Here is a 15,246-nt window from a genome sequence, read left to right on the forward strand (position 1 = left end):
CAACAACTTAATATATCAGCTGTCAGAGTTCTTAGGTCTGCTAATTTACAAGCAGACATGCGCCCAGAGGCATTTAAATCATCATCTCCATCATCATCATCATCCTCACTTACCATTTTTGCTTCTAGTTGTGAGTGGTGGATTGGGCTGCAAATTCCAGGCTTCATTGGATGATGGAGACTCAGGTGACCATCCTTTGTGGCGTTTTTTAGGAGGCCCTGGGTTTGTTAAAGTGCCTAGATAACATAAACAATCCAGAAACTACTATTTTAAAAGGACACACATCTTTCGGGAAAAGCACATGCCTGAACACAGAAATAGTTTCTTTATATATATTTTTAAAATCGCTCTGCACAGGCCCAAGGCAGTATGCAAAAACTAAACACATCCAAAAAATAAAACCCCAGCCAATATCGATTGTACTCAACCAAGTTCATTCAACAAACCATGAAGCAGATTTTCAAAAGTTAGAAATGGCACATTGCATCACTAGCAAATAACAGCAGAGAAGAGCATAGATGCACAACAACTCCTAGAGAAGTACTAGAAGATACAAACAATAGAGGATGGAGATGCTTACCTGACCTCCCAGCAGGTGAGTCCCTGCTGTTTATTGGGAGGGAGGAGGAGAGGAAGGCGGCGGCGGCTGGGTGGTTAGTTTGGTGCAAACTCATCAGCCAAGACAATCTGTTGCTCCTGCCACTGCATTTTCACCACACCACCCTCCTTGCCACCTCACTCCTCTTCTTCCCAGGAAAACAGCAGCAACTCCCCTGCAAGGAGGGCAGGTAAACACCTCCCCCCCCCCCGCCTCCACACTGCCTGCTACTGGTTACAAAGAATGCACAATGATATTAAACAGTACCATAGACAATATGAAGGAGAACAAGACCTGGATCTACCATTTTCACTGGCAGACCTGCATTGTTTATACTGTCCGTTTCTGCCTTCAAAGTGAGGACAGTAGCATTTGAAAAAGAAACACAGTACACCAAATGCTGCACCAGATAGCAACACAATTATTTTAAGATCAGGTGTCTGCTGCACACTCATATAACCTGCCTTACCTCTTGGGCAAGGGAATGGCTTACATTGTGAATATTCAACCTTATTTGATGGCTATTTGAGTAAAGCATGGCTTAGGTCCAAGCTGTCTGAAATACCATATTCCCTCATACAAATCTGCCTGGGTTTTGAGATCTTTGAAGGAGGCCCCTTTCTCTGTCTCACCATCCTCACACACACGTTTGATGGGGACATGGAAGAGGGCCTTCTCGGTGGCTGCGCCCAGACTCTGGAACTCCCTCCCTAGAGCAGCTCCCTCCTGGTTGTCCTTCCGCTGACAGGCAAAGACTTTCCTGTTTCAACAGGCCTTTGGGAACAGGCTCCTTTTAATTAAAGGGCTGGCACCGTGCTGTTTCTAGTATAATTATTGGAATATATTAAGCATATATATGTATAAATATTTAATGTTTAATTGCATTTTAATGACTGACTTACTATGTTTTAGCAGTTCTTGTTTTTATCTGTAAGATGCCTTGAGTCCCCTCAGAGAAAAAGGTGAAATGTAAATAAATATATCATAATAATTATGATATACCAGAATACTTTCTGAAATAACTCCTCCTTCAGCCGCCACAACAGCATGATGCTACTTTTTTGCAATAAAGTATAATGTGCTATCACTGGGTATTGAGTTTCCCTGTTCCCATTGCATTGCAGGTAACTGTTATGTCCTCTCCGGACTATCCTCAAGGTAGGGGACTACAGTGGTGCCTCGGGTTAAGAACTTAATTCGTTCTGGAGGTCCGTTCTTAACCTGAAACTGTTCTTAACCTGAGGTACCACTTTAGCTAATAGGGTTTCCTGCTGCTGCCACGCCACCGCCACATGATTTCTGTTCTCATCCTGAAGCAAAGTTCTTAACCCGAGGTACTATTTTTAGGTTAGCGGAGTTTGTAACCTGAAGGGTCTGTAACCTGAGGTACCACTGTATTTAGATTGCAGAAGTGGTGAAACACCTGTTCTCCAATCTTCAAAGAAGTCACATGCAGCTGTTAAAATTCCAGCAAAACCAAAAAATCTTCCATGACTAGTTTGGCCTTTAACGAATGCAGGTTTAGAACCTTATGCTAAACATTGGGGGGGGGGGGGGCTCTTTTATTTATATTAAAATTCTACCACACGATGGCAGCACAAACACTTTCAGGCATTCATTTATCTTTCTCTAGCAAACCCACAGGGAAAAACCCCAGGGTCAATCAAACACGAGTACTGTAAATCCCCTGTCAGTATATAAGCAAATTTGATAGCTACCTTCTTTTTAAAAAGGACTGAAATCAATTACCCAAATGAGCAAGTGATTTGGTTCTGTCCGCAAAGCAAAGTTAACCCCTGGCTAAGCAGATGAAGAAATGAAGCAGCTTGCCAGAGCTGTCTAGTAAAGATTGCACTAATGTTTATTGTCCTGTACTTGTTCTATAAATAGGAGACTTTGATTCCTGGCACTTTGTACTATGTTCGTGGAACAGTTACAGCACGAGAAGTGTTGCTCTTCACCGAAAGTGCTAGATTTAATTCCGGCAGCCCAGAACATTAAATTGTGTCCTTGTTAAGTTTATTCAGAACTGGCACATGTACTGATTTAAAATAATTCTCAGAGCAGGGAGGGCAATCCATTTCAGAAAGATTCAGCTGACCTTAAAGAAATCTATTTAGAAATTAAGTCTCATCTGTTTCAATGGGGCTGCCGTACAAATAATGGTTGCAAAATATACCTATTATTTCAGGCGGCATTATAACAGTAGGGACAGTGGCTGAAATCCCCACTGTAATATTTCTTGCTGAATTAATGCACATCATGAGATCAAATAACTGCATTTTATTTTAAAGGACTCATACACCGCCCTTCAGTAGAAGTATTTCCAGAGCATGTCACAATAAAAGAGCAAAACGTTCATGTTGCTAGAGCGGGGTTTCCCAAACTTGGGTCTCCAGCTGGTTTTTGTTGTTGGTTTTTGACTACAACTCCCATAATCCCTAGCTAGCAGGACCAGTGATCAAGGATGATGGGAATTGTAGTCCAAAAACAGCTGGAGACCCGAGTTTGGGAAACCCTGTGTTAGAGGTTCAATGAACACCCACCAACCAAATAAGCTAGAAATACTTAGGAAAAACTGAATGTAACAGCAATGTTAAAGAATAGAGAACAATATGAAGAAGGTAAATGAAGTTTATTAACCAGCTATGTAATAAAGAAATTAGGAATATCTGGTGGCCAAGTGGCATAGTTGCTTTTCCTGACGCCTAGAAGAAACTGTACATTATTTTTAAAATAAGTTTTGCATACATTTAGTCCTCCAATCAACTGATAGTGCAAGAATGTCTATATTTGTGCACTTTGTAAGACTTTTACAACAAAATAAATAATAAAAGAGGGAATTGTACAAAATACATCAAACAATAAAATGATAGCTGCAAGTGAAAGGTCTTTGCCTGGCGTTGAAAAGACATCAGAGTAGGGGCTAAGCAAGCCTCTCAAAGGCCAGCTTTCCAACAGTGAGGAACATCCATTGCTCTGGTCTCTGGTTCCACCCAAAGAATGTGGCCCCTGAAGATTGCCCAGAAACAAATTTGGCCCTTAGGAATGTGCCACACCACAAATGCCATGGGGCTGAGCAGTAGTCTTCAAGAAGCACCTTCTGGAATCAGTTCTCCAGGTAAACACTGCCCAACCACAAACTATATCCCTGCATATATTACAAAGAGGCTCAAGACCAAGCTCAGCTGAGGCTCATATGTGCAGTGTAAAAGGCCACCCATAGCGCCATAGGCATAGGCCATGCAGGTGTTTTACCTGCTGTTAAGGTACGAAGCAATTCTATGGACAAATCAGTAACAGGGACAGGGCCATTGCAGTGTTGCCGTGTTTCTCCCTTGAGAACAAACACCACCTTGCCTTTAAGTAGTTCCCAAAGATTCGTTTTACACCACCAAGTTTTTTAATTGATCTTATTGTTGGGCCCTGTATGTGTTTTAAATCTCACATTTTATTATATTTATTCAACCATTTTGTTTTTAACGTGTTTATTGTTAAACTGCCTTGTGAGGGCTTGCCCTAAAGCGTGGGGTGGGAATATATTAAATGCATAAGCAAAGGTACCTAATACTGTTGGTCTCGTCATGGAAGAGACATTGCTTTTCATCGAGTGTTGCTGGGGAGAGTCTTTGCCATTGTAAACTGGGAGGCTTGCTGTTGTTGGCAGGTGGTCAGGCGCTAGGTCAATGAGAAAGAGTAATTTTAGAGGGGCTTTCTTCATCCAAGTAAAAATGCATGGCTTGCAATAATCCAACAGAGCAAGCCCTTACTTGCCTTAACAGTTCTGTGCTGGAAAAGAATGCCGAGGACTAAACACTGACAAGCATCCTGCAATCTTGCATTTGTCTACTCAGAAGTAAATCCTGTTGGATTCAAGTGATTTGCTCCCAAGTAATCATGCACAGGAATGCCGTCTTGAAATGCTAATTCGGTTTTTTAAAAACCTAATGGATATTATCCAGAAAAGGTCTTCATGCTCTCGTCAACAGAAATGGCTCCAGCGACAAGAGGAACTTCAGTTGCTTTCTAACATAGCCCAAAAGGCAGTCACAATCCACCAGCCCATCCTACATTATCTCACAGTGAGTATATTTTAGGGCTTGCCCACACAGAAAGAGGCTTTCTCAAGGGCTGCATATGTACCACATATAACTGAACTCCACCATGCTCCTCATGCCCACACATAGAATGGCAGCTGATTGCAATCCACAAAGACATCTTGTTGTATCTCCACCAGCAGCTATCCAAGCCAGTCTTCCCCAAACTGGTGCCCCCCAGATGTTCTGGGCTACAACTCCCTTCAGCCTTCTAAAATATCTGGAGGGCACCAAGCTCGGACAGACCAATCCAAATGGTTCTTGCATGCATGGAAAGAAAATGGGAGACTGCGACATGCTAGAGAAGATTCAGTTACCCATCTGTTGCATCCCTGGTTGAACTATGGGATGTGCGGCTATAAGTGGCTCGTTCATGACAGGTGCTGAGGAGCCCGTATTCTCTGGAGGTTGGAACAACAGGTTGGAAAAAGTGCTGGATGAGGGCTGCCGGCTTCTGAACTCTATCAAAGCAAAAAACAAACAAGATGCTGCTTATTCAGTGAGAACTACTCACTTTAAATCTGTAAACCTTTTACAAAAGTTGAACTTTTAGCACAAGGCAGATTCACATATATTATTAGTTCAAAGTGGGGGGGGGGATGACAATTTTTGTTCATATCTGATAATTGATATTTACATCAATCTGGTTGTTTTTAAGTATTTCACTTTTGCCCAAAGAGTTCAAAGCAACATTTTAGCTCCATGACAATTCAGTGAGCCAACAAAGGTCAATTCATATTTCTTACGTATAAACATCTGGGTTGTATCTAACAAGGTTTTACTCAGAATCATCCCACTAAAATAAATGGATCTAATTTTGTCATGCCCATTAATTTTAATAAGCTAACACCGAGTAGAACAATTGTTGGACACTGCTTGCAGTTGTAAACTCTACGAAGCATAAAATAAATATGCGCATCTGGAAATCGACAGCAGGTGTGTACCACAGTGCAATAGCTGCCCCTTGATGTGCTTGTACAACATGTCCCTATGGGTTGCCACACATGTATCTCTGTCTCATTCCCTGCAATGTTTGCCACTGTAAGCACGAATCTACAGCATATTTCGAGAAGCTGTTTGTTCACTCTGCCTTTGGACATCTGTTAATATTCTAACCAAATGCTGCATGATAGTTCTTAAGGTCAGGGAGCAGACTTTTTCATTTATGCTTGGATAAAATTGAACACCATTTTGAATCAAGATGGCAGACTGCACCTTTCGAAACTAGACTGAATTTTCAGTTTCTTGGAATTCCTGAGCAATGCCAGGCACAAGGCAGCTAGTAAATATACAAACAGCAGATTTGCTCACCCCAAAAAGTGCAAATTGGACATGAGATTTGCAGCAGCACAAACACTGGAACCTGCACTGCCAACATCAAAATCCAACCACAGTGACCTGATTTAGGCATTTACCTAAGTGCCTAAGTGAGTGGCTTGTCAGTCTGATTTGCCCAATCCTTCCTTCTCAAAAATAAAAGGGAGGAAGACTGAAAAACTCACCCGTGCATATGGACACATTCTACTGCAGGCATATGGAAGCACAATGGCTTCCACTCCCTGCCCCATAAACCAAGGGGCTGGTTAGGTTTATCAGGCTAGTTGGTTCAGAGTAAATGTGTACATTTCTTTTAAGTATTTTTATTGGGCTTTTAAAGAATTTTCATTGATTCAGATTTATTTCTAAGGAGTCATATATCTAAACCTCTGGAGGAATTCCAGAGCTCCAACGGGACAGGTTCATTATCTCACCTGTCCCCTTCCAGCAGATTGCAGATCCTTTGGTAAGAGTTCCCTGTGCATTCCTCACCAGATAATACTTTAAGTGTTTCTGTTTCTTGGGCTGAGTGGTCAGCTTAAGATTGATGTGAATGGAAAACTCAGTAAAGTAGCAGAAGCCTTTCTTGCCGCAGCCGATACAATTGCCAGAGAAACCTGATGAAATAAACATACACAAAGATGGGAGAGAGATAAGCGACATAGTACAGATAATGCACTTCCAAGTTGTTTGGCGTGGCTGTTGGGAATTTATTTATTTTTTCCTCGCGCGCGCACACACACATACAAAAAGACACATAAATGTTGCAAGGGTGTCAACTGTTTCTAAATAAATGCCTGCATTTAATAACTCCCCAATCTCTTTAATTTGTAGTTTTAATGACATCTTGGAGAGGGATGGAAATCCCATTTCTCTTTGTTAAGAATGCCAGACAGACCAATCAATAGAGTGGTGGAAATGGGAAAGAATGACAAATTGATGTCATGGGATGGCTACAAAACTTGGTTACACATTTTAGTTTTTAACAGTAGTGACCAGAACGATTAAAGACCTATTCACAGGACCCTTTTAGCATGTGAGTAACTTGGGGAAAATTTGTTCTCACGTTGATTTCTAGCCTTTCAGGGTACTTGTCCTATGCTTCCACTAGGATTAGGCTTTTCAGACATCTGCAGCCATATTTCAAATTACAAACACTGCCTCTATTTTGTAGGCATCTTATTCAGGACTGAGTCAAAGTCAGGTAGGGAAGCACATTTCATGAAAAACATCACCCTAATGAAACACACATACCCTCCTTAGTTTGGCAATTGTTTGGGGAGGCCTGCATTCAAAGTAAGAGCAGGAAACACAACATAGAATTTGATTGGGTTTTGTGACATCACCCTATAGCCAAATCTGATTGACTACATAGTATAGTCAGGAAACCTATTCGGAGTAAGCGTCATGCTTTCTCTCCTCACTCGGATCTGGCATAATCCGATGTCATTGTGTTGCTGACTATCAATGACTATCAATCATGATAGCAATTTAATGTTGTGAATTTTATGTTGTGAGCCTGAGATCTATGGATGAAGAGTGGTATATACGTTTAATAACAACAACAACAACAACAACAACAACAACAACAACAACAACAACAACAACAACAATAGGATTGTCTGACGTAGAAACCTCTGGTTTTTAAATAAACTTGCACTGAATCTGTATATCAAGGGGTAACAAGCAGTGAACAGTATGTGAAAGCAGGGGGTTGTGAAACGCACCCTTTCACCTTGAAATAGTTTCATGGGTGAGTTTGGGGCAGCCTTACTATACTATGATATTACAGCATGCACAGGGGTCAAAACACAACACTAACCTTACCAGCAACTCAATAAATGGGATGCTCATTGTATGTAATGCCTCAGTTATACACAAACATCTGGACCTAGCACATAATAGGAGAGGGCTGCTCATTCTGTAAGTAAGCTAAATAAAGCAGATTTTCCATATACATTGTAGATATGGCAAAGGTCAGGAGAGCTGAGCTATCCAGTATGCGTTCCAATTTATCTATGTCACAAGGCTGAGCCTGCAAGATGCCTAGAGATCAATATTTGTAGTCTGACAGATAAAGCCCTTTCACCTCTAGGTCATCAGTTCAAAACCAGCCAGCATCAAGAGTGACCGAAGGCTGTTACAATCTGATGAGTGTTCAGTGGTCTATGTTAATTACATTTGGCTGACTCCACCAGACCTCATCTGAGAGACTAGCATCCCTCTTGGGTGCTGTGACATTTGGAGGAGGGAGGCCAAGGGCAGGTGGGGGGCAGGGAGAACTACGGGGAGGGAGAACAACTGAGCCCTCTATTTTACATCTGGTCCCTCTATGTCAGCTTCCAATGTTCCATTTCCCTGTTCAGGCTTTATAAACGTCTGAAGATATAATGCCAGGATGTGGTAATGGCCATCAACCTACACAACAACGAGACAAATTCGTGGAGGATAAGACTATCAATGCCTACCAGTCACAATGGCTATATGTTGGCTCCAGGATCAGACAGAGCATGTACTAGTTGCTGGAAATAACAGCAGGAGAGGGCAGTTGCCCTCATATCCTACTTATGGGATTTTTAGAGGCATCTATTTTTAGTCACTGTGGGGGGAAATGGCGCTGTACTCTATAGGCCTTTGGTTTGATCTAGCAGGGTTCCTCTTATATTCTTAATGGCCATACACATTCAAAATGGAAAGACCACATTTCATAGTTGCCCCGGCTTCTGGACATTACAAAGATGTGTGTGATTTTAGCCATTTTCTGGGTATTGAATCTTAACATGGCAGACCCTCCAAGTGTCCCTATTTTGCAGGGACTGTCCTGGATTTACAGAAGCCTTCCCGGTTTCTGATTTGATCCTAGAATGCTCCACTTTTCCTTAGGATGTGCCTATTTTCATCAGAGAAGTGCTGGGGGTGGGTATGGAGTTATGGGACCCCCGAGCCAAGGAGATAAGTAAATTACAACTTTTAGAAGACATCTGAAGGCAGCCTTGTACAGTATAGGGAAGTTTTAAAATGTTTAATGTTTTATTATGCATTTATATATATTGGAAGCTGCTCGGAATAGCTGCGGCAACCTAGTCAGATGGACAGGGTATTATTATTATTCATTATTATTACTGAATAAAGGTAAAAGTAAAGGGACCCCTGACCATTAGGTCCAGTCGTGACCGACTGGGGTTGTGCGCTCATCTCACTCTATAGGCTGAGGGAGCCAGTGTTTGTCTGCAGACAGCTTCCAGGTCATGTGACCAGCATGACAAAGCCACTTCTGGCGAACCAGAGCAGCACATGGAAACGCTGTTTACCTTCCCGCCGGAGCGATACCTATTTATCTACTTGCACTTTGACGTGCTTTCGAACTGCTAGGTTGGCAGGATATTATTGAATAGGATGTCCCTATTTTCATGGGAGAAAGGTTGGGAGGGTATGGGATGGTCATTCCAGTTGCTGTACCTTTAACGGGGATTTGATCTGTAGCCTCTGGGGCAAGGAAGACAAACAGAACAGCCTTGCAGAATGCCGCCCTCACTCTCAATCAAGAAGCAGGGTGAGGGAAATTGAGGATTCTCTTTTCCCGCCAAAAGTGTGTTATAAGTTTTCAGCTTGCCGGGCAGAACCAAGTACTATCCCATATTCCCTAGAGATGGGGAAGATGAAGAGAAACACCATGCGTCACCAAGTTTCAGCAAGAGGGGGGTCCTTCTGGCAGCTGCAGAAGTGGTGAGGTGGCAGGGGGCAGAAGGGGGGAGGCACATTCCTGTTTCTCCTTAGATAGCATATAGGGGCACCCTTGGAATACTAGGAAAGTGCTTGGTTCTGCATGGCAGGCAAAAAGGCCCTAATGCTCTTCTAGCAGGAAGAGAGAATGAATCCTTGATATTTTCCCACCCTGGTTCTTCATTTCCCCCCGGAGAATTTTACCAAGCCTTCCTACAAGTGAGCTTGGAGATAAATCATGCAAACGCAGCTCTCTGGCAAAAGGGAGGAAGATGATAAGAAACAAGAGCTGCGCTGTTTATACGTCAGGACTTTCCTCAAGAGAGTAGAAGTAAAAAAAAGGAAAAATAAGGAGGCCTTCTGGAGGAGAAGGGAAGGGAAACAAAGGCAGGAGGAGGGTGCCCAGTTTATAGAGCACCGTCCCTGGAGAAACAACAACAAGCAGTCTTATGGCACCTTAAAGACTAAGAAGTTTACTACAGCATAAACCTTTGTGAATGGGCACTCACTTCATCAGATACATAAAATGTAATCTTCAGGTGGCACCTATGATCTTTAAAGTGCCACAGGACGCTGCAACCGACTCCACAGAATTTACTCTTGGCAAGATAGGGATGTACCCACTAGGTTAAGAAACCACTGTTTTCATCAAGACTTTTCATTATTCTAACACTGAGTGGCGAACCCGTGATCCTCCGGGATGTTGTCGGACTACAACTCCCACCATCCCTGACCATTGGTCATGCTAGTTGGGCATGATGGAAGGTGAAATCCAACAACATATGGAGGGCCACAGGTTACCCATCCCTGTTTTAATTTCTAATTTTGGTCAGCCATTACTGAAAAATATTATCCCTTGTTGGCCCTCGCCTTTCTTTCATTCTAAAGAACTGTATTAATAGGTTAGCAAGATTTAGATGTTTATGAATGTTATTGTTGCAAAAAGCTAGGGAGGCTGTTAAAGTGAAAGGCAACAAAACAAACAGGAAAGGGGTCTCAACGCCCCATGCAGAGAGCGGCAATATTTTCTGTCTTAATGTATGGCACTGATTTTGAGATACATAGGACGTGTGTTTCCTAAAAGTACCGTGAAAAGCTTCTGAGAGGAAGTTCTCTCACACTGATAAACAAAGACCACTTAATAGCTAGAATACTTGCACCTCGCAGGGAGAGGGTGCCAATATTTTGCATAAGAAGGCTAGACAGAATGGTGTTTTTTAAAAAAAGAAGAAGAAGAAGAAGAAGAAACCTCCAATATGACCAACGCAAGTAAGTCATGGAGGCAGCAAGCTGGAACCACCAAAGCAACCTTCTAACCAAAATCAATAAACGGACTTGATTTATGCCCCACAGGCATTTCACTAGCTTGACATGAATATGAAACGGAAGTCAAAGAGGCTACTCAGGAAATTACTAAATGCACAGATATGTTTCCTTCCGAGCCTCTATATGCCCTGTGGGCATCTCCACAGACAGTGGCGGAGCCAGCTCAGAAATGCTCAGGAAACCATTTAAGACACTTTTAGATGGGGTGCATTTCCCTTTTGTGAACAGATTCCTTCAAGGTTATCAAACGAGATTAAGGAAGAAGCTGGGTCCCCTGCTTTATGAAAACAAATGGATGGAAAGAGAGAGAGAGAGAGAGAGAGAGAGAGAGAGAGAGCAAGAGAGCCATACCAAAGTAGATAAATAAAATTTCATTCCATCAATTTAAAAATATTGAGCTTATTTGCAGGCAGGGTTGATCTGAAGCCAAGCTTACCAAGCCTATTCCAGCTTGAGGGTGTCTTAAAGAGAATCCAGGTAACTCCTGAGTTGGCCCAGCAGTACCTGTTAGGGGCTATATAGGAGTCAATGAGCTGAGTTGTTCCACTGCAAGAGCTCTGCCCTGAGATGTATAAAGGGTTGTGGGGTTTTTTAAGAGCATCTCTGAATATCTGCAGAACTTATTTCCTCACCCATTTATTGATTTGATTACATTTATCTCCCACTTCACTGAATTCCAGGGGGTCACAACTAGATGACCCTTTGGGTCCCTTCAAGCTCTACGGTTCTATGGTTCTATTATCTATGACTATCACCAAAGTGCAGGGGTGGAATGACTGGACATTCAAGTCGGGTCTGATACTTGTCATTTCCTCCTTTCAAAAACGACAGCTAGGAAATATCAGGTGTTTTGGCTTCCACAAGAAAATGCTTTTCATTTAGAATTTGAATTTTTGAAATCTCCATTCCAATTCCAAATCATTCATGGACTGGGCAGAATTCATTGTCTCTTAGTCTCAGTTATGTAAAATTATGTAAAAAGGTGGCTGTGAGAACAAAGGATGTATGCAACAGTTTGCTTCCTAGCATCTTCCTTCAAATGCCAAAATTCAGCAGCATTTTTTATTGTTATCAATACTCTGGGTGCTTCCAGGTAGATGTTTATTATGGGATTAGTGCTGCTCTTGCATGCAAGTTTCTTTGCAGAGTCTGCACAATATCCTCGGCATTAAAATGTCACTGTCTCCACCCCAATTTAATCAAGATTTAACCTCCCTAAAGAAAAATCAATAAGTTAATAAATCTATCTGTTTGCAGTAGCTAAAAAACCTATTTTCAATATGAAGTGCACATCTGCAAGCATATTATAGTCTGCCCTAATCTATAGGCCAGGGTTGGGAAAATTCTGGTCTGTGGGCGTAATCAGGCCTGGGATAGGTCCCAATATGACCCATGAGGCCAGATCCCCCAAGCTACAAACACCTGATGTCATCTGCAACATCAGGTGGCAGACAGGTAAAGACGCAGCTACCATTGCACAACAGGGAGCCTTGAAGTGCACTCTCGACTATGCATTGACAAGGGAGGCTCGCTATCACTGCCAATCAGCTAACTGGTAGTGAGGCAAGCCAGCTGGGATTGCCTATGCTATGGAGTTTCGCCTGGGGTACTCCACAGCACAGGCAATCCCAACCCCACTTGGCTGGGATTGGATTCTTCTTTTTAGTGCAGCTTGCGGTGCTACAAAGGGAAAACAGGTCATCTGCCATCGTAGTGATGTCAGACGATTGAGAGGTGGGCAGACCAAAGCCCACCGGTCAAAATGGCCCAATAAGAGTAGAGAAACAAGGATCCCACCCAACAACCAGATTCTGTTCCTCTACTCTACTCTACTCTACTCTACTCTACTCTACTCTAAAGCAGCATGGCCCAGTTTATTAATCCACTTTACTTATTCCACACTGCTTTAGCAGGCTGGATGGACTGTGAAATGAATTCCTACCATCCAGATCAAAGGCGGACCTAGAGGGGTGCAACCAGTTCGGTTGCACTGGGCGCGGGGCTTCTGGGGTGCTGCAGAAGGTGCCAAAACCATGACATCCAATGGAAGGCAAAATTCACTGCTGGATTATGGCATCACACAGGGCACCACTGAAATCTGAGATGCCAAGGCCTGCCACTGTCCAGATTCCAGAGCAACACAATCAGAGAGTGACAGAGACCAAAGTACACCTTGCTGTGCATCACCGATTTCAATAATACAGACATTTCTTGTTGTGTTGTGCAAGCAATTTGAGATGTGGGTCAGTTCGCACACACAAGCATACATCCCTCAAGGCAGGCATTATTATATCCCATGTGACCATCCTTATGTAGTGCATGTCACTGTGGTCTGCAGCAACAAGAGGAAGCAAGAGAAATTAGGAATCCTTGAAGTTGTTGAGCTTTGAAAATTCAGTCACAAGTTGCTGAGATCTGAACTCCCCAGAAATGTGGGCTGAAACTTAGTCATCCGCCAGCTTTTGCTCTCCCTAAATTTTTTGATATGGTTATTAGATCAAATACATGAAAATTCTTCCAGAAATCAAATATCTCTGGGGGAGATAAAGGAATTCGAGATGTAAATGCAAATTTTCATTATGATATCTCTTAGGTAAAGGTAATGGGGACCCCTGACCATTAGGTAAAATTAATGCAGAAATAAGCTGGAACAGAGTTATGGATGAGCACATGTGAAAATGTCACAGATGGAAATAGACTGACTGTTCCATCCCTGCTGCTATGCATCTGATATGGCATTGTTCTCTTGTGTGCGGTCAGACTGCCACAAGGAAATGCTTGTGTCATCATAACATCATGGCTTGGTCCCCTAAGGACAACTGAAATATCCTAGCCACAAATATTATATATGCACCTTGATGAAGAAGGTACGCATTATCAAGGAAACATGTAAAGATGCAGCTTCAGATGTTTTATACAGAACTGACTTTGAAGATTTGCTACTAGACAGAGTCATGCATTTTAAAAGCAGAAAGCAAAGCACAACAAACTTGCCACCAGAAATTCTGCCAGCACAAGGGGAACTTCTGCTTCAGTTGGTGCTGAAACATAATTTTAAATGTTTAGAAATGAACACAGAAATAACTTGAAGGGCAATAATCCAACGTGTTAGCTGCACACAAAAGCATTGCAAACAACTGCTAAACCTCATCCTTTTGTGTGTTGACTTAGAAGACACACCACTGTGTTCAACGGAGCTTACTCCCAAGTGAGTGTGCACAGGATTGTAGCCTTAGCGTTATTATTACCAAATGTTTCTTACTACTTTCCCCCCCTCTTCTGGTTTAGCGTGCAATTAACACATATACTACTTCCTCTGTGTTAACAGCCTTAGGAACCTTAGGCTGTTAATAGCGCTGGCCATGAATGGGCTGAGTGGTTCAACATTACTGCTTGTATCTTTAAAATGACAACGCACCACAAATTTACAGCCCTTTTAATTCCTTTACGGTCGCAGGCCAATTGTACTGTGACCCATCAAAGTCAGCAAGATCTCATGGCAAGACACATTATTGCCAGATGAAGTTATATACTCCACCGCTTCTCACAAAGCTGGTTGTAAACTCAGATCCCAAATTTATTTATACTGGGCTCACATTGCATCCTTTTGATTTTTATTGGCATCGCTTTGTAGCTCCTTGTTGCCTGGCAATATTGTTAGGAGCAACCCTAACAGCAAATGCATTTACCCTCAAATACATAAGAATTCAATATGGTGCGGAACACCATATGTAAAGCTTTCAAGAACTATGTGTGACAGAGCACCAAGTAATTAGAGTTTCTTCAAAGTTAAACACCAGGCCTAACTAATAGCTTGGGAAAATGTTATTTAATTGCCTCGTTTAGCACTCATCGCACTTTTTTTCCTCCCCAGAGTTTGTTTTGTACCAAGATCCTAACCCACTCACACTAATTCTAACATAGTAGACAATCATCTTTCCATCCATCCCAAGTGTATCTCACTTTTCCTTCCAGCTGCTTAGAGCAGCCTTTGTAAGATTAACGCAGTCTCTTCTCCTCACAGATCAGTAAAGAACGTTGGGTAAAAGAGAGTGAGAGGCTGACCCAAAGTCACCCTTCACAACTAGTTCAAGTCCAAGAGCAAGGCTGCAACCACACCACACATTTGAAGGCATATATTCTGCCCCCAAAGAAGGCTGGAAACTGTAGCTTATGCCTCATGGA

General features: G+C 42.4%; 1 protein-coding gene across 3 annotated transcripts in view; it reads right to left on the bottom strand.

Moving 5' to 3' along the window:
- Nucleotides 1-15,246, bottom strand: part of GREB1 (growth regulating estrogen receptor binding 1) — a 98,836-nt gene that overhangs the window by 31,387 nt on the left and 52,203 nt on the right. For all 3 annotated transcript variants that reach the window (XM_079970307.1, XM_079970308.1, XM_079970309.1), the window contains 4 exons: nt 6,447-6,629; nt 5,013-5,156; nt 4,163-4,276; nt 114-236 (listed from right to left, as the gene is read on the bottom strand). In XM_079970307.1, the coding sequence (XP_079826433.1) occupies nt 114-236; nt 4,163-4,276; nt 5,013-5,156; nt 6,447-6,629 (564 nt within the window). The remainder of the gene's footprint in view (nt 1-113; nt 237-4,162; nt 4,277-5,012; nt 5,157-6,446; nt 6,630-15,246) is intronic.

Source organism: Podarcis cretensis (genome assembly GCF_951804945.1).
Source record: "Podarcis cretensis genome assembly, chromosome: 3".
Lineage (NCBI taxonomy): Eukaryota > Metazoa > Chordata > Lepidosauria > Squamata > Lacertidae > Podarcis > Podarcis cretensis.